At 25.2% G+C, this 19,542-nt stretch overlaps 1 protein-coding gene across 1 annotated transcript; it reads left to right on the top strand.

The window, feature by feature from the left end:
* The first annotated feature begins 12,226 nt into the window (after positions 1 to 12,226).
* LOC145838153 (dynein light chain Tctex-type 1-like) lies at positions 12,227 to 18,889 on the top strand. The gene is made up of 3 exons (XM_082945706.1): positions 12,227 to 12,372; positions 16,048 to 16,159; positions 18,211 to 18,889. The coding sequence occupies exons 1-3, from the start codon at positions 12,256 to 12,258 to the stop codon at positions 18,324 to 18,326; spliced, it is 345 nt and encodes a 114-aa protein (XP_082801832.1). The 5' UTR covers positions 12,227 to 12,255; the 3' UTR covers positions 18,327 to 18,889.
* Positions 18,890 to 19,542: the final 653 nt, after the last annotated feature.

Below are 19,542 nucleotides of genomic sequence, written 5' to 3'. Positions count from 1 at the left end.
TCAATAAAAAAACCACCTATTTTTTTTTCATATTATCTAAAATTTTAATTTTTCAGTATTTTTAAAATTGCATCATTCAAAGTCTTTGAAATTATAAAAGGAAAATTTCCTGAAATTTTGAGGTCTTTAGCTTGAAAAATGAAGGAGAAGATAGATTTTAAGTAATTTTTCAAATTTCTAAAAAAATTGATTCCAAAAAATTTGCGCAAAAATTTTTATAAAAAATACAATATCTCAAAAGTTAAGCAAGGCTTTTTATTCTATAAAAACTGTCTTGCAGTTTGTACTTCAAGCTTTCATATAAAATCTAATGTTGTATTTAGTAAAAACAATGTTGGACCCCTCTTATGCCCTTAAAACTAAACTATTTTGATATGAACGTAATGAAAGTATTAAATACCTGGTGTGGTATTAGATGACAAGCTAAACTGGAATGCACATTTAAAGTACCTTGAATCTAAGCTTTTTAGAAGCAGTTTTATGATGTCAGAAATGAGATGTTATTTGGATGCAAGTACTTTAAAAATGGTGTATTACAGTTTGATCTACCTGCATATCCATTATTGTATATCAGCTTGGGGTAATGCTGCTAGTTGTCATTTGAAGCTAATTGTTAGTACGCAAAAAATAACTGTAATATATGTTTGTTGCATGCCTACACTGACTCTAAAAAATTCTTTGTTTGAGAAAACTAGTATTCTGAAATATAATGAGGTTTTTAATTTGAAAGTTTGTAGGTTGATGATGAATACTTTGAGAGGATTTGAGGTTGACCAAAGTTGCTTTACTCCAGTAAGTATACACACAATACAAGACATTTACAAATAATAATTTTGTAGTTGGAAGACCTAGAACAGAGCTTGGCCTAAACTCCTTCCAAGTATTTGGGTCATAAGTTGTGGTATAGTGTTCCATCTATTTTTGAAGAACTAAAAAGGGATAGAGTTAGAAAAAGTTCTGGTTGAGCCAGTATACTGAGTAAATTAGGAATTTTTTGATTGAGCAAAAATTAACTTTGGCTTTTATATGAAAGCTTTAAGTACAAACTACCAGCCAATTTTAATAGAATTCAAAAATATCATTAAACTTTAGAGATATTTTATATTTTGTAAAAAAAATTCTGATAGTGTACGGAGTGTATGGACAGCAAGTTTTTTTGGTCAATTTTCTTGGAATTTTAAAACTCGCTAAAATTCTATCTCTTCCTTCATTTTTTAAGCTATTTTCTTCAAATTTTTAGAAATTGTTCCTTATGTTATGAAAAAAATGTTACCTATAAATTTTAATAATTTAAAAAATAGAAATTTTATGACAAAATTTTTTTTAAAGCCTATTTTTATCAAAAAAAAGGTATTTTTACTTAAAATTCTTTGAAGTCCAAAGTAAGTTGTTATTGTATAAAGTCGTAATGTATATAGACATCCAAGCACTGCATTTGATGCTTTTAAAGAAAATTTTCTTAAAGTTTTAGACCTATTAAATGAAAAGAATAAATATTATATAATTGGTGGTGATATAAATACAAACTTGTTTAATAGAGATCAGCGTACATTTGACTATTTGGATTGTACTTCTAGTGCTGGTGCTTTGCAATTTGTTGATTTGCCAACTAGGCATTCTGCTGATTAGTTGTCTAGTTCTTTGATTGATCATGTTTATTCTAGTTTTGATTGTGAAAAGCTAAATGACAATATTGTGGATTATGATATATTTAATCATATGCCTTTAATCTGTGAAATTAAATGCAAAAAGTCCAAAAATGAGTATTGTGATCTGAGGTCCTTTCAGGACTTCAGCAAGTTTGAAGTTGGAGCTTTTCTGATTGATTTGAGTGTGAAATTGAGAGGCATGAACCTGTGTGCTAAAAATTGTGAATATTTTAATAAATGTTGGGATGAGTTTGAGAGTATTTTTAGTGGGACGGTATTTGTTCATGCTCCAGTCAAAATATAAAGTAAAAAAGAACAAAAACTAAACCGTGTATAACAAAAGGTATAATAATCTCAATAAACTTTAAAAACTTAATGTTTAAATTTGCTATTAAAGATAAAACAAAAAAAAATATGCTTGTTTTAAAAAATATCGAAATATACTAAAAGTGTAATAGAATGTTCCAAGTGACTTTATTATAATAACTAGTAAAAAAGAATAAACAAAATAGAAAAATTTATGGAAAATTGTAAACAATATTGTTTCCACTAAACCTACATCTTGTTGTAAAATTAAAGGTGTGCTTGATGAGTGTGGTGAAATAGTGAATGACCCAAAATATGTAGGCAATCTAATGAATAAAAATTTTGTAAATATTGCTGACAATTTGTTAAAAAAAAAGAAAAGATGTTGTTGATGTAAAGAATGATGAGTATTTGTCTGATCAGTTAAAAATGATTTTGTCTTTAATGAAATTTCTGATAGTGAGATTCTGAATTATATTAAAACTTTAAATCCAAATAAAAGTGTGCGTTCTGATGTCCCTAATATATGTTTTGTGAAGCTCAGTGCAAAAATAATTTCTCCTTATCTTTCTAAATTGTATAATAAATGTGTTGAGTATGGTATGTTTCCTGAGTCGCTTAAATTTTCTGAGGTAATTCCTATTTATAAATCTGGTAAAAAAATGACATTAATAACTACAGACCTGTATCTCTTTATCCCCATTTTCAAAAAATTTTGAGTTTTCAGTGTGTGAGAGATTGAAAAAATTCTTTTTGTTGAATGAGGTGCTACATGAAAAACAGTATGGGTTTAGAGAGAATAGTACGACTGAACTAGCTGTGAATCAGATTGTTGATGAGTTAATTGAGGCTGGTGAGAGAAAATTAATAAATTGCTCTGTATTTTTGGATTTGGCTCAAGCATTTAACACGGTTAATCATAAAATTCTAATATCTAAACTTAAAAATTATAATATATAAGGTTCAATGTTAAATTTACTTAAAGATTGTTTAAAAGATGGAAGTCAATCAACGGTCTTAAATAATGTTGTGTCTGAGCGTGAAATTGTGAATGTTGGAATACCACAAGGTTCTTGTTTGGACCTTTGTTGTTTTTTTGTGTATATTTATGATATTTTTTCCTCTACTGAGATAAATATGAGAATGTTTGCTGATGATACCTGTTTGAGCTACCAACACAGTGATCCTGATAATTTAAATGAAACTATTAATAAGGAGTTGGTTAAAGTTGATAAATGGTTGCGTGCTAATAAACTTTTTATTAATTATTCAAAAACTAAAGTTTTGCTTTTAAATAAAACTTCAAAAAATTGTGAATTTAGTGTTAAGGTTAATGGTTTTCTTATTGAACAGAGTGATAGTATAAAATACTTAGGTGTGGTTTTGGATGATTAGCTGAATTGGAAGAAACATTTGAGTTCTCTGAAATTGAAATTGTCTAGGAGTTGTTTGAGATATTACTTGGACACATTTACACTTAAAACTGTATATTATAGTTTGTTTTATTTGCATATCCAATATTGTATATCTGTTTGGGGTAGTGCTGCTGACTTTTACTTAAAACCAATTGTTTGTATGCAAAAAAGAGTGATCAGGTATGTTTTTCATGTGCCTGCTTTGACCACAACAAACCTTTTGTTTAAAAAAACTGGTGTGCTAAAATTAAAGGATGTGTATAAATTGCAAATTTGTAAGTTGATGTGTAATACTATAACAGGGTTTGATGTAGAACACAATAGATTTACACTTGCTAGCTCTGTTCACTCACACAATACAAAATTTTCAAAAAAAATAATTTTATAACTGAAAGACCTAGAACAAGACTTGGCCTAAACTGCTTTAGGTATTTGGGTCCCAAGTTTTAGTCTAGTGTCCCTGAAACTTTTAAAAACTTAAAAAATATCCTTTTAAATTTAGATATAAAAACTTTTTGTTGAATAACTACATGGAGTAGATCTAGAGTGCTTCTACATGTATGTTTGTTTGTGTTAAAATTTGATTCATGTTATTTGGGACCAGATTGTAATGTGTGGATCTTTATTTTTATGAATGTCCTGGTAATGAATAGTGATTGTTATAAATTATTGTAATAAATTTTGTTTATTGCTAAGTTGTTTTACTTGTTTTAATTTTGTTATTGTGTTAGATTTAAGAAAAATCATTTTATTTATATTTTTTATTAGAAATTAGAGGTAAAAGTATAAATTCAATACAAAATTTTTATTTAATTTTTAATTATTTATTTTTTAAATTTGGTTTTTTATTTATATTTTTATTTATTTTATTTATTTTTATTTTTTCACTTATTTTATTTGTTTAATATTTCTTTTTTTTTTTTCTTTTTTTTTTTCTTTTTTGAGTCTTGTACAAAGTTAATACTAACAAACTTTGAAAATTCTTATTATTTATTGACTTTATTGTTGATATATATATATATGTTATTTTTTCAATACAAATAGTATCTTTTTTTCCTACTTACAGTATTTCTTCAGTCTAGTTAGTTTTTTTTTTTTTTTTAGAACTAAATACTTAAAATTAGATATTGGTTTATTGAGTTTACAACAGCTGATTGTGAGTTCACACTGGTGGCAGTGATCACATGATTGGATTGTTGGTGTGTTTTTTGTTGTAGTCGGCAAATACTTACTTGGGGATTTGAGCTTCATGATTTTCCCACACTTTGTGGTTTTTGGTGTTGAGATTTTAACCTTGTGAGTGTTTGCCAAATGACGTGTCACCAGAGGTTTTTTCAATAAAGGGTTAGGATTAGTTTTTATTTCAGTTAGCTAAAATTTTTTTATTACATAGACATTTTTAGTTTTGTTTTTAGTTAAAAGGTATTTTTTTTCTTAGAAAATTTAAAGATAGGGCAGGTGAAATAACACGTGATGAGCTCAAACTCACTTGCTTGACCTTCAGAAAACGTTTATCGTTGCAGAGGGGAGAGTGAGTACTTTCTGATGTTTTTTCTGATGTTTTTTCTACCTTAAAAAAAAAAAGATTAGACTGTAAATAAAAGATTTAAGATAATTGCTTGATAAGTGTATGAGGAGATGGATTTTAATAAAATAGTCTCTTTTTGCGTTATAGTTTTCCCTTCTCATAAAGGAACCTATTATGCTGCCCAACTTTGAGACTTTGACCTGTCATATCTTAAAAAATAATTTGAATTTATAAAATGGTAAAAGCTACTTGAAGCTTATTAAAAACTCTATAAAAAAAGATAAGTTTATATAAAATATAATAAAAAAAAACATGGCTTACCCCCTATGGCCTTAAATGCAGATATTGCTTAATTGCTTTTAGTTGGTATTTATTATATGTTTATGTTTTTAATGTATGGTAAGTATTAAGTTTGTTTCTTCCAATTTATGGTTGGCTAGTTTTAGTCTCTTGATAAAGAATATTTATATAGGTATGCAGACTGTTTATATGCTTTTTCCAGTTTTGTTGTATCTTAGCTGTATGTATACATAATTATTTATGCTCAAGTTTTTTTTACTACTTTTATTGGAATATAATTAGTTTTACCTATACAGTTTACAAGTTTCAGAAACTACTTTTTTTTTTGTTAGTTTCTAATTTTTTATTTTATTAACACTTCAATAGTTTTTGATAGCTTTTAAGATAATTATTTAATGTTAATCTACAATATAATACTAAAGTACTTTTTAAACAACTGATTGTAAGAATCTCAGGTGACAGTGATCTTTTGGTTGGATTGCTGTAGGATTCTTTTGTTGTAGCAGGGGTGAACACTTGCTTGGGAATTTCAGCTTCATTATTTTTCCTCACATTGTGGTTTTTAATGTTGAGATTTTGCCTTGTGAGTGTTTTTCAAATGGCATGTCAATAAGGGTTTTTGACTTATTTTAAAGAAAGTTTTTTGTTTGTTTTATTTTTGGATAATTAAATTTAATATTAATGGGGTAAGTAAACTACACTTGGTTTTACTAAGTAAACTACACTTGGTTTTACTTACCCAGTTTTTCGAAAAATTTTATCTATACAAGGGATTGAGTTTGAGACTGAAGTTTTTTTTACCATAAAAAAAGAGTAGTAACAGCAATCTATTCCTTTATTATTAAATTAATATTTTTATTTTGAAGCAAGTAATTTTTTAATTTAAGTTTCAGGTAAGGGAACTTTAAATTTTTGGTTAAATGCATAACTTTGAAAATATGCTACTACTTTGCGGGGTGGGTGTCACTTTTGCACGAAGGGTCATTTTTGCACGCAGGGTCACTTTTGCATGAGGGGACATTTTTGCACGAGCGTCACTTTTGCACGGATGGTCACTATTGCACGAGGGGACACTTTTACACGGCGATATTTTTTCATGATGACAATTTTTTACGGCAGCATGGTTACACAACGTCAATTTTTAATAAAATTTTGGCAGAGCAACATTTTGACGAAATTACTTTTTCGCACGGAACATCAATTTTGCATTTTGGTAAAAAATGTTTTAGTTAGTACATACCAAATCCGTAACATAAAAGGAAAATTAAAACTAAAACTTTATAAAACACTTATATTTAGGGCAAAAAATGAAAGATTTAAAATATTAAACAGTACAAGTTAATGTTAGAAACAAACTTAGGAAAAATAAAATAAAGTTATTTATAAAGATTCATACCACGGACAAAAAATTTAATTATTTAGAAACTAGGATAAAAAGTACTTTAAGTGTAAATAAATTGTTCTAGTTTATTTTGAACTTTAATGTATTAGTCAACAACTATGCCTTTTCATATATATTACTATACGGTTACAAGTTTATTGTCCATATTATGACCTAGGAATCAAAACCAAGACCTCTTAAACTGAAAGACAAATAAAGAAAAATAAAATTAACACAAATAGTTTATTTAACAAAACAAAGATAAAAACGTAATTTGATATAAAATTTATAGGTTAACATAAAAAGCAAAATTTTAACCACAAACTTATACTTATTTCCGCTTTGATGTCGTACGATCAACATAAAATATTTAAATGCATCGACTAACAACAAAAAAAAAACCTAACGCTCCAACGACATTAACAATAGACTGGCCAGATGAACAATCAGTAAATACATTGAAAATGACTCATTATTAAAAAAGTAAAGATGCTGCTAATAAAATTGAACTATAAACGAAGCTAAATCTTAAAATTAAATCAACGGTTGATTAAAAATTACTAATTAATTTGTCTTACACAAACATTATTCAGATAAAAATTTTTTAACTTTAATCGAAATTCTTTAAAATTTTTGCAAGAAACTAATTTACTTGGAAGTTTGTTCCATAGAATTCTTCCAAGTCTCATTATTGAAATACTGCAGCGGTTGAAGACTAATATGGTATATTTTCTTTAAACATAAGTTAAAACTTCTAAATGTTACTCTCTCATCGGCTTATCATGATCATGCAACATTATAGTAATAAAATAATCTAAGTTTAAATTTTGAAAAATGCGCTGTTTTAGTGCTCTTTTTAATTTAAGTGCTAAATTTAAAAAAAAAAAAAAAATAAACATCAAGTAAAATCTGAAATATCTTCACAATTCAGAAATTTACTTTTTTTTTTTGTTTAACAATTGTTTGAAGTTAAAATATATTTAAAATATTTGTTAAACAACTATATAATGCTAATTTTAACATCAAAAGAATATAAATAAAAAAATACTCAAGATTCGTGTTTTAAAGCCTTACTAAATTAAGTTTATCTTTTTGTTTAAAAATTAACGAGATTCAGATTATTTTTAATTAAGATATTCAAGTTGTTTTTTTTAAACTAGAAGATAAACGTTTAATTAACGTTTAATTAACGAGATTCAGATTATTTCTATTTTAATGTATTGAAAATTGTTTTATTTAAAATTAGAAAATGTGTGTTCATATAGTTTATTTAAATTAAGACTATAAATATGAATTAATCAATTTTGGTACGATATTATATTGTTCTACGTAAGACTTCAAATAAAAACTTTTATTTAAGAACTTTATTTAAGCACTGACGAGTTCTTTGACCGAAACATAGTTTGTAACATAACTTTTTGAAAGAATAAATTTATAAAAACTTTACATCAATATTTCATTAAAAAATTACCACATTTTATTAATTCAAAACAACTTGCGTTTTAAAGCGAATATTATTTAAATTGATAAAAAAAAACTAAAGATTTATTAAAATTTTTATTTGAAAAAATAAAAATTAGAAGCGTGCAAAAGCGAAGTTCCGCTCAAAATTAAATGATCGTTTAAAATTATTGCAGTTCATAAGTATATTCATGGAAATATAACGCAATGCGAAAGTGACGCTTTGCAAAAATGTCGCCATGCATAAGTGACGCCGTGCAAAAATGACCCTGCGTATAAAAATGACTACCGTGCAAAAGTGTCTCCTCGTACAAAAGTGACGCCGTGCAAAAGTGACTCTCCGTGCAAAAGAGAAACTGTGCAAAAGTGACGCTCATGCAAAAGTGACCTGTTCCCATTATGCAGATATAGAAGAATTTTTTTTGATAGTGTTACTTTATTGATTTAAATAAATTTTTTTAAATAATTTTAAAGCCTTAACTAAGACTAACAGAAAATTTATAAAAACTGATTTTATTGTTCCGTATATGTTTTTTTTTTACATATTATGATTCACGGCGTGAATTTCACGCCCAATGCAAATGAACTTTGTTGGGCTGTTTAATAATTCAGTTATAAAAATGTGTTGGGGCGAAATGGTTTTGTTGTTCACAAAAAAATACAACAAAATCTATTGAAGTATCCAGGCAACACATTTTGTTCAAGTTACAAACACTATAAGTTGCTATTAAAATATGTGCTGTGTTATCTTGTAATATCCCAGAAACTATGTGTTACCTTATAAAAATGCTTTACAATCATATACCTTTAAAGTTTTTTTTTAAATTTCCAATTTTTGCAACTACATAAAGTATTAAAAGTTTAAATAAAAAATTTAAGTTAAATGAATTTAAAATTAAAGTCAGAAATATATATTTGTATATTCTTTAGCCTTCTTATAGTGAAAGAATTATCAGCACTTACTCTCCTCTTAAATGATAAAGTTTATTTGAAAATTTAACTTTCAATGATTTATAATTATCAAAAACTATCAAAAAAAAAGTCTTTAAAAATTTAATTCTTTGTTGGCTTGTGATTTAGCAAACAACTAAAAAAAAACTTTCAGAATTAAAAACCAAAAGTTGTGACAAGATCCCAAAGTTTTAGTCCCAAAAGAATTAATTTAAGTAATTACCTAGAATGATGCTGCTCCAGTATCAAGCAGAAATTAAATTATAATCGGTGTCTTTTTAACCATTATTTAATTTTAAGCCTTATACTTTTAATCTAAAAAGATACTTTGTTTTAAACAATATATATAAATACATGTAAGAATTAAGTTTAATTATTTTGTCCTTGTTTTAAAATATTTAGTTGATTTTTTTTACAATATTATAATGAATATAATTTATTGTATTGATATAATCACTTTAAATTAAAAATAGAAATAAAACCTACTAAATAGCCAAGTTTCATAAGTTTATGATAAATAAGTTTAATTTTATTTGTGTATTTATAAAACATAAATTTTTAGCCTTAAATTATGGTTAAAAAGACATCAAATATAATATAGTTTTAGCTTGATATTGATGTGACATCATCCTAGGTAATTACCAGATTTTAGTTTTGCTGCAACTAAAAAGTACACCAAAATTCTAAATGTGTAATCATTGTTATTTACAGGGTTGCCACTTGGTCAGGAAAAGTCAGGAAAAATTTAAAAAATTGACAAAAGTCAGGAAAAAATTAGGGGTTTTGAAAAAAAGTCAGGAAAAGTCAGGAAATTTGATAAAACTAAAAAAAATCAGATTTTGTCAGTCTAAATTTACAAAATTCCTTTTTTTCCAAAGCCTTCAAATGGTAAAAATTAATAAAAAGTCCTTAATAGTGAGAAAAAAATTCCAAAATTTTCCTCAAAATTTACAAAAATGTTTAGTTTTATTTCGAATGCCTTCATCTGGTATAAATTAGTAAAATATCCTTTATAAAACTGCAAAAATTTTCTATTAACATATTGGACAGCTTTATATAGTTTCAAGTGTTAGATTATGTATTTTAGAATAAGTTTAATTTAAGATTTAGAAAAGTCAGGAAAATTTTGGTAAAAAGTCAGGAAAATTCAGGAAATTTTTCTCAGCTTGATCAGTGGCAACCATGTAATTATCAAAGGGCATAGGGGAGTTAAAGTTAGTTTTTTAATTTTTTATTTAATTTTGTGTAGTTTTAAAAATGCTGCTAGTTGTTTTTAACAGATTGAATAGCAAAACTTTTTTTTGTTTATTTTTTCATGATAATACATGATTTATGTACTGCTTTGTTTGAGGCTATAGGGGGGGGGGGTCCAACATTTTTTTACAAAAATTGACTTAGTTAAATTTTGGACTGTTTCTAATAAAAGATCTATTACTTTTCACTGAGAAACCATATCCAAATAGATTTTTTAGTAGAACAGATGTCTATTACAGAAAGTTAAATGATATTTTTTTTAAGTCTTTAAGAGTATTATGTTTACCTAAATATTTCAAACAGATAGTCCATTAGATTTTATCAATCATGTGACAGTTTTTTAATATTAACATTTTTATAAGTATCAGTCATTTTGCAATAATGTTAAGTGCGAAATGATACAGTATGGTGTTTGTTTTATTTTGCAATTTTCTTTATTCCTTTTTAAATTTCTTTATTTTGCATTCATTAACTTAATGTTCAGTGTCATATAAAATTATCTTTCCTGTAATAAATCATAACTTTTTAATATTTTGTTATTTTGTTGCAATGCTAGTTGAGCTTTTTAAACACTTAAAGCTAAATGAACTTTGACATCAAATATTCTGCTTATATACAAACCACACCACCAAAATTTTTAAAGGTAAGTAAGTATACCTAAAAAGTTTTGTTTTAAAATCAATATTTTTAACAAACTATGATTTTGAATTTTCCAAAAAGCACCATTTTACATCAAAATTTGCATATTTAGGGTGATTATGACATCATAATACATCTAAAATAGTTAATATATCTTTAAATCCATGTCAATAAGTATAAGCTTTGATTTAACATATAAATTTTAAGTCTAGGACTTGTATAAGTGATTTTATTACTGTTAAAGTCAAAAAATCAAAAAATATGTGGTTTTTGGGGTTGAAATTAATTGTTTGGGTGGGATACTTTTTTTCTTGCAAAATTTATATTTTTTTCTTTAGATTCTTCTTCATGAAGCAAAAATAAATATAAATCTTATGGACTAATAAGTCTAGCAAACATCACCCAAGTACTCCCTACCCCTATATCTAATCATGAGATTAGGTTATTTTAGCCAATCTGACTTTAATGTAAAGACACTTATTCTTGACTGCATCATTGATATAACTGCATAAGTAATAAGAAACATTGTTAGATCTGGTAAAAGGACCAGGAGGATTTTGTTTTTTTAGAAACTTAATATTGAAAAGATAATTTTTTCCTCTGTATGTATATTAAGCGCTTCCTTCTCACTGTGCCCCTTTTCTTCAAACTTTTTCATTTTCACATTCCATTCAGCACAAATAACTTGTCTTATACAGGTTTTCACCACTTCTTTGTATTTTTCAGTGCATCAGTAGGCAACAAGTCAAAACTTTTGTTTAAGTTTACATTCCGGGAGATAGTACTGAGATTATTTTCCCCCTAATCTGTAAACCACAGTTGACAAGATAGTATGTTGCTAAAAAATTTTTACAGCACTGTACTACAAAATTTAAATTTTTGAGAGGTACTAGTTGAGCTCTAATATGCAATATTTCTCTCTGAATAAGTAACTGTTAAAAAGTAATAATTTAAGTAAAATAGCACATAATTTAATTCACATTCTTAAATCAGAAAATAGTCCCATTTTTCTACTTATATAAAAAATAGGCCAAGTATTCAAATTAAATTTTACTGCTTTTTATGCTACAGATATATAATTCTAAACTTTTACAAAAAAAAAAGATCAATCTAAAATACTTTTTATGTAAAGGATAATAGTTTTATTACATACTTTAAACAAACAGAAATTAATAAAATTGGTAGTTAGATTATTACTACTTGAAAAAAACATGAAAAACTATAATATAGTTTGTTTTAGCTTGATCTGTTAGTAAGCTTTGTTGCTTTTTTCATCTTACTTTTTGAAGCTTTTTAAAACTATCTAACTATTAGCTTTACATAAAATATTACTTACAGGTTTATATATTTGTAAGTAAATAGCATATAAAAATGGATGAAGAGTTTGTAGAAGATGAGCAAACCACTTTTGTAGTTGATGATGTCAGCAATGTTATTAAGGAGTCTATTGAAATGACCATTGGTGGAAATGCATATCAGCACAATAAGGTATTTTAATTTAGAAATGTCAATCTTTTAACAAATAAAAAAAAAATTAATAAGTGTGCATGTTTTATTTATTCAATAAAATTTAACATTTTCTTATATGCAAAGAATATATTGTTTACACGTGTTTCTTAAAAATATTTCAAGTACAAAGTATATGTTTTTTATTTTAATCTTTTATTAAATTATAATTAGATAACCTTGTGAAAGGTTATTTTAAGGGTAAATGGGGGATTAAACATTTTTTTACAAAAATTAACACTAGACCATATATGAAATCCATTTTTCTCTGAATTTTGAAAAATCTACTAAAAATCTATCTTCTATTTCATTTTAGGTCAATCTGCTTCAAATTTTTAAGAAATGCTCCTTGCATTAATAGAAAAAATCCAATAGTAAGAATCCAAAAAAAAAACAGAGTTTCAATTTTTTTATAGAAAAAAACTTTTAGTTCTAATTAAAAAATCTTACAACGAAAATGTTAGTAATATACTAAATGTTAAACTGGAAAAGTTTCAGAATGATTGTAAAACCCTAAGGAGAAGATAGATCTTTAATGAAATACTCTTGTTTGTCTTTTTACTTTGGCCCTTCCATAAGTAACCTAAGGGTAAAGGGGAGTAAATCAATTTTTCATTATTTAGTCTTATTTTATTGAGTTTCAACTAAGCTACATGTTGCTTTTTACAGATTTTTAAAACTCAATTTTTTTTTTGACGTATAGCCGGTTGAAGTCCGAGACTACAATAGGTTCCTTATGGGAAGCGCAAACTAAAAGGCAAATAACTAGAAATCACTAAAAATATAATTCCTCCTATATTTTTTGAAATATCAACTTCAAACTTTCAGGGAATTTTTCTTACAATATTTAGAAAATTTTGTCCGAATAAAGTATAAAAAAATAAAATCTTTATAACAAAAAAACAAAAAAAAAGTTTTTAAATTTTGTTATAAAACTTTGAAACTTTTGAAATTAAATCATTTAATAAAAAGTTTTCAATATAAAGCTTAAAACCAGTAGTTCTTAACCAGTATTCCTTTGTTTTAAGGGTAAATTTTCTTGATCACAATTTACTTAAAGTAATGATTTATATAGATTCTTTATAGAGAGCAAACTAATATTATTAGTAATAAAGCGTAAATAGACTGTTTCAATTAAAATCTATATCCTCCTTTGTTTTTGAGCATTTGTTTTTAAATTTTTAGGTCTAATTTTACATAAATTCTGAACAATTTGTAGTAATTTTTTTTTAAATTGCACTTAGTATAAATTAACAACAAAAGTTTTATTTTCAGTTTTATTATAGCTTTTTATTTTTCAAAAATTTACTTTCTATAAGTTGTTTTTAAAATTAAAAATAATATTTTATGAAAGTTTGAAGTGTATTGCTCTAAGATTGAAGTTAAGTTTATAGATTTTTATTTAGTTTTTAAAAATTCCAAGAAAATTTACCTTAAAATCTTTTTATTTTATACGTTTGTATTAAACTTTCTTACAAAACTGGTTATATCTCAAAAATTAATTGAATTTTATACTTTTATAAAAAGTATCCTATAGTTTATACTCTAAATTTTTAAATAAGATCCAGTGTTAATTTTTGTGAACAAATGTTTGACTAAGAAAATTAAGAATGAAAAACTGCATCTATCCGTGTTCGAACTTTTTACTCAATTGAATAAATCTCAAAAAAAAAAAATTTTGTTGTGTGAAAAGTATCTCATAGCTTTCATTTTAGTTTTTAGTTTATTTTTTTAAATGTTGATCCTATCTATGTACTTAAGTATTAGAATTTTACCAATTTATATAAATGTTGTAGCATATTATTATTTCTATCAATTTTTTAAAGATTGTTAAGTAGTACATATGTAATAATAAGTTATAATAATCTACCAATAGTAAAATAATACTAGTTGTGATATTGATATTAAATTGATTCTAATGTTTACTCCATTTATTTTTAAAGAATTTTATTTTAATGTACATAATTGAAATAGGGTCAACTAAAAGTAATAAACTCAAAAACTTACCTTTTTTACTAGCTTTTTAGGGATAATAACATTTCATAAACAACAATAGTTTTATACTTACTTATAAAACAAATATTCAATTCCAAATTTTAAGTTTTATTTATATATTATTTAGTTTGGTGTCTAAGTTTAAAAAAATACTTCAATAATTACTTTTACTTAATTGTAATTCATTTGGTATGATGTTTCATTTTGAGTCGTAGCAAAGTAGATTTGTTTATTTACTTTTTAAGCTCTTTTTTTACACAAAAGTTAACATGGCTCTTATATGAAAGCTTAAAGTATAAACTATATGTCAGTTTTTATAAATTACAAAAGTTTTTATTAGCTTTTGAGATATAGTCATGTTTGTAAAAAATTCCAATACAATTGTATGGATTGCAATTTTTTCACTATCAATAGTTTACTTGACAATTTAAAATTTCACTAATAATATATTTGCTCCTTCATTTTTCAAGCAATTCACCTTAAACTTCCAGGAAATGTTTATTGCATTAAAAAAAATATCTTATTGTTACAGTTTGTAGAAAAAAAAATCATCACCACAAGAAAAAAACTAAATTCTTAAAAAAAAACGAGTTTTACTCCTATTATGAAATTTTTTAATACAATTGATAAATTTTACATCAAGATTACATTTATTAAGTGTAAATCATACTCTTTAAGTTTAAATAAGACTGCTTAAAGACTGTAGGATAAAATAAATTTTGTATTAAATACTATTTTTTAACTGTTTCAACTTAACCATCCATAAGAATCCTACAGAACTCTTCGATTTTGTCCTCACATTTCTCAAAAACTAATTTAAATTATAAGAGTTGGTAAAAATTAACTGTTAGCTAAGGTAAAGTTCTTTAAAATAATTTCGAAATATAAAAAAGTGCCTTATCATCTCAATGCCATAATGAAATAAGTTTTTGGCCTTCTGCTATGTGAATTGTACAACACTTTTTTTTTTTACAAATTAACCAGATCTTTAGTGTTAAAATATTTGTAACCAGCCATTTAAAAGTATTAAGTAATAAAAAGTATGAGGTAATTGTTCTTAGAAATAAAAACTTATGCGACTTTAACTTAGTTTACTCTACATACTAAAAATTCTAAGAAAATTGTAGGGTATTGTTTGAACATATTCAAAGTAAAAACGTATATTAGGGTTGCCACTTTACCAGGAAACCTTGAAAACCTGGAATTTGACAATTTAGGCAAAAAAAACCTGGATTTTTAACAATTTTCATATGTTCAGTAGTAAAATTTTGATTTGACTCAAAAAATCTATCATATAGATAAATAATTTTTGTCATCATCAAAAATTATTTTTAATAAAAAAAATTTAAAGTAGCTTTACAGTATCTTTTCAATGTTTTTATATTATTTAACACAGTTTCTTACCTTAAACTTAACTTTAAACTAAAAATAGACCAAAAGTGTATACGTTTAAAAACCTGGAAGAAATTTGGAAAACCTGGAAGAAATTTGGAAAAAATTAGTATTAACCCTAATATATACATATACATATGTACAAAGTGGTATATATATATATTATTGTCAATCAGCATGCAAAGCTTTATTGTGATGGTTTGAAAAACTTAAATATTGTTCTACCTCTATTAGGAACTAAATAAACCAAGCCTACCACTTTTATTACAGGTAAATGGTTGGACATCAAATGTAGTGGAGCAGTGTTTGAACGCCTTGACAAAACTACAGAGGCCTTTCAAATACATTGTAACAGCAGTTATCATGCAGAAGAACGGTGCAGGTTAGTATTTAGAAAGGTCTTTATGCAACCAGATTTCATGTATTTTTTTATTAGTTTTTTAAAAACATATATTGACGGTACTTGGTTTGGTCGTTGAGGCAATGTTGATTAATTTATTTTATAAGCTTTAAAGCAATAAAGATTAAAAATTAGTTCATGTTACTTGCAAAAAAATCTTTAAAAGTCAGAGTTCAAGTACAAAGCACACTATGCCTTAATTTTTAGAAATTATTATTTTAGTTGTTGAAAATTCTAGGGCAAGTAATTGAATCCATTTTTTTTGCGAGTATTTTAACTTATTCTAACTTAAGTTTTAATTCAACATATCCTAAAATTTAACCCTAAAAGTTATTGAACTTTTTTTTCTATGAAATTTTTTATTCTAAAATACCCTGAGTTTTGTTTTTCTGGTTTTGAAAACTATTATTACTATTTTGTTCAGAAACAGAAACTTAAATACATTTAAATTAAAACCATAGAGTAAATAAACATCCTGAGTTTTTTTTTGTCAAAATAGTTCCAACACTTGATAAATGCTTTCATATTTTATTGATCATAAGCTTTTACAGTAACTAGGTATGAATTATAAATGAGTTTAAAATACTATAGATGATTATTGTCTGGAGTGAAAAACCAGTTATAATATTTGCTGATATAAATAAAAAAGTGATCACCAATGTTTAAAGTTGTTGTGTAGTTTTACTTAAGTAGTAGTTGTTAAAAATATCAAAATAATTATGATAATTTTATTTAAGTCTTACTCTTCCTTTTTTATTAACTTAATTTTGTAGTGTGTTTGCCACCAAATTAAACCAAGGATTTTTTTCTTATACCTTCACATGGTAAAGATTTAAAATGTAAAGGTTACATAAATTTTATTTTAAATCTTACTACTTATATTTTTGTTTTGTAGTTTTAGACTGTTATTTTTAAGCATGATGATTATTCTTGATTAATTAAGGCAGCAATTTACTTTTATAAACAATTATTCTTACTTTTTACAACATCGATGAAGCTACGAGTTTCTTTGTACTAGTTTTTTTAAGTTCAAAGTAACTTTTTTGATATAATCAGTCAAAATTTAAATAAAGATAAAGTTATTATGTTTGTGTACAAACTATAATAAATGTTTGTAATTTGTGTGGTATGTATCAATAAATTTTAATTTTCGACGACATAATAATGTTATAAAGTGCAATAAGTGTTTGTTCTGGTGACAATTAATAATGAAAACAGGTAGTTTTTTAGCTTTTTGAAACAGAAAAGTGCATTATAATTTTTTATTCAATTCATTCACCCCACTGTCTAATTTTAAATTTAATAATACAATAAAAAGGTTTAGTCTAAAAACATTTATTGCAATTTCAGACATTTGACAAGTTTCGCCGCTGAACAGATTGTTAAACTTTAATTTGAAAAGAATCTGAATAGAATAAAAATTTCAGTTTGATAATCCGTTTGGCGGTAAAACTTCTTATTGTCTGAATTTTTAATAAATATATTTCAATCCTAGAATTTTCATCTTCCATCGATTCTGTCAAATCTGTTTTAGCCATTTATTTCGAAAGATCTAGTTGTTTATAAACGGTTAAACAAATTTAGAATTTTAATATTCAAAGACTGTTGGCCACCATCTTTTATACATAATTTTATCCATCCTCAATTACTAGTGTATGACTTTAAAATATTTTAGATAAATTAAATTAATGATTAGCTTATGGCTTTTAGACAGTACTGTGTGAATCCTGCTTTTTCGTTGAAACATTTATTTACATCTATACTTTCTATGTAGTTTAAAGCTAAAAAATATTTATATGTTAAAAATAAAATTAAAGTTTATGTACAAAACTCTAGCTGTATTCTACGTTCTCAGTTAAAAAAAAGGTTTTTAAACTTAATGGAAGTTTTAAAGCTGTTTGATAGTATGTTTCTATAGGAAGGTCATATTTATAACAAATTATAAAGATAACTGTTCTTACGTTTTCAAAACACGCTTAGATTGTGAATTAAAGTTGACAACTTGTTATTTTTACGTGCAATTCATCGCACAGGTCTGCACACGGCAAGTTCGTGTTACTGGGACAACAGTACCGACGGTAGTTGCACCCTGAGGTGGGAGAATAAATCAATGTACTGCATTGTCAGCGTGTTCGGACTTGCTATATAAATACATCCATTTCTGCTGCTTTGTTGACTTTTTCCGCGGAAAAGTTATCAAGTTTGACATTTTTATACATGTAAGTTTTTAGACTTTTTGTAATGATAGTTGACAAGACTTACTGTTTTAATGAAAATATTGTATTTTAAAAGTTTTAGATTACCAAACACTTTTGTAATTTTTTTTTACAACTTGTACAAATTCTTAATACTTCAAATTGAGTTTTTCTTAGAAATCTGTATTTATATATACGTATGCATTTTTTATCGAAAAGTAGACATATTATATGTGATTTTTTAAACCATTATTTTCTAAAATGTAAAGTTAATTTTAAATATTTTGTATTAGACGGTTGTAAATTGATATTTTAAAATATTCCATTAAAATTTGTAATACATAAATAAAACTTTTATTAATATTTTGTTACTAAAAAGTTGACAAAGCAGCAGAAATAACTTCTTAAATATCTACAATTGACAATTTCGTTCATATTTAAACTATGTTTTTTATACTGTTGAAATTTTTGCTTTCCTGTTCATTTTTTGTTTTCAATTCTAGCAGTGAATATTATTATTAACAAAAAAAAAAAAAAAAAAAATAATAATTTTTTTTTAATTATCCTGTTATAAACAACAGTTTAGAATTTTTGAATTAAAATAATTAAAAAACGTGTTCAATACAAAATAAGTTTTAATTATTAAAGATTTTTTTTTATATTGTTGTAATAAATTAAAGTTGTATTATTTTTGTTTCTTTAATATAGTTGAAGTTATAGTTGTGTGTCTAAATTAGAAAGAAGTTAAAACAAGTTTAAGTAAGTTTAATGAATAAAAGTTGAATTATAATACGTACCTAACCATTTTTAACCATAAAGTAAAACCAGTTATAAAGTGCAAGTTCAATTGCTCTTGATAATTATTAGAGAACAAAATTTGTTTTATTAGTTTAACAACTGAGTTTTCTTTGATTCAGCTAAACAGAAAGAAACAAGCATCATTTATATTTTAAATTGAATAGTAATTCTGTTCAAGTTTGTAATGCTACACAATAAACAATTATTAAAAGTTTAAGAAGTGCTATAATTCTCATCTCACTAACGTTACGTTAAATTTTATGTTTTTAGTTTTATTTTTTTTAGAAGCACTGATTTCAATTCCTATTTTATCAAGTTTTTAATGCACTAAATCTAAGTTATATTTACACTTGTAATTAAATATTAATAAAA

This window comes from Thalia democratica, chromosome 6, assembly GCF_965202585.1.
Source record: "Thalia democratica chromosome 6, ktThaDemo2.hap1.1, whole genome shotgun sequence".
Lineage (NCBI taxonomy): Eukaryota > Metazoa > Chordata > Thaliacea > Salpida > Salpidae > Thalia > Thalia democratica.
The sequence above is the reverse complement of the archived record's forward strand: the minus strand, read 5'-3'. Positions and strand labels throughout refer to the sequence as shown.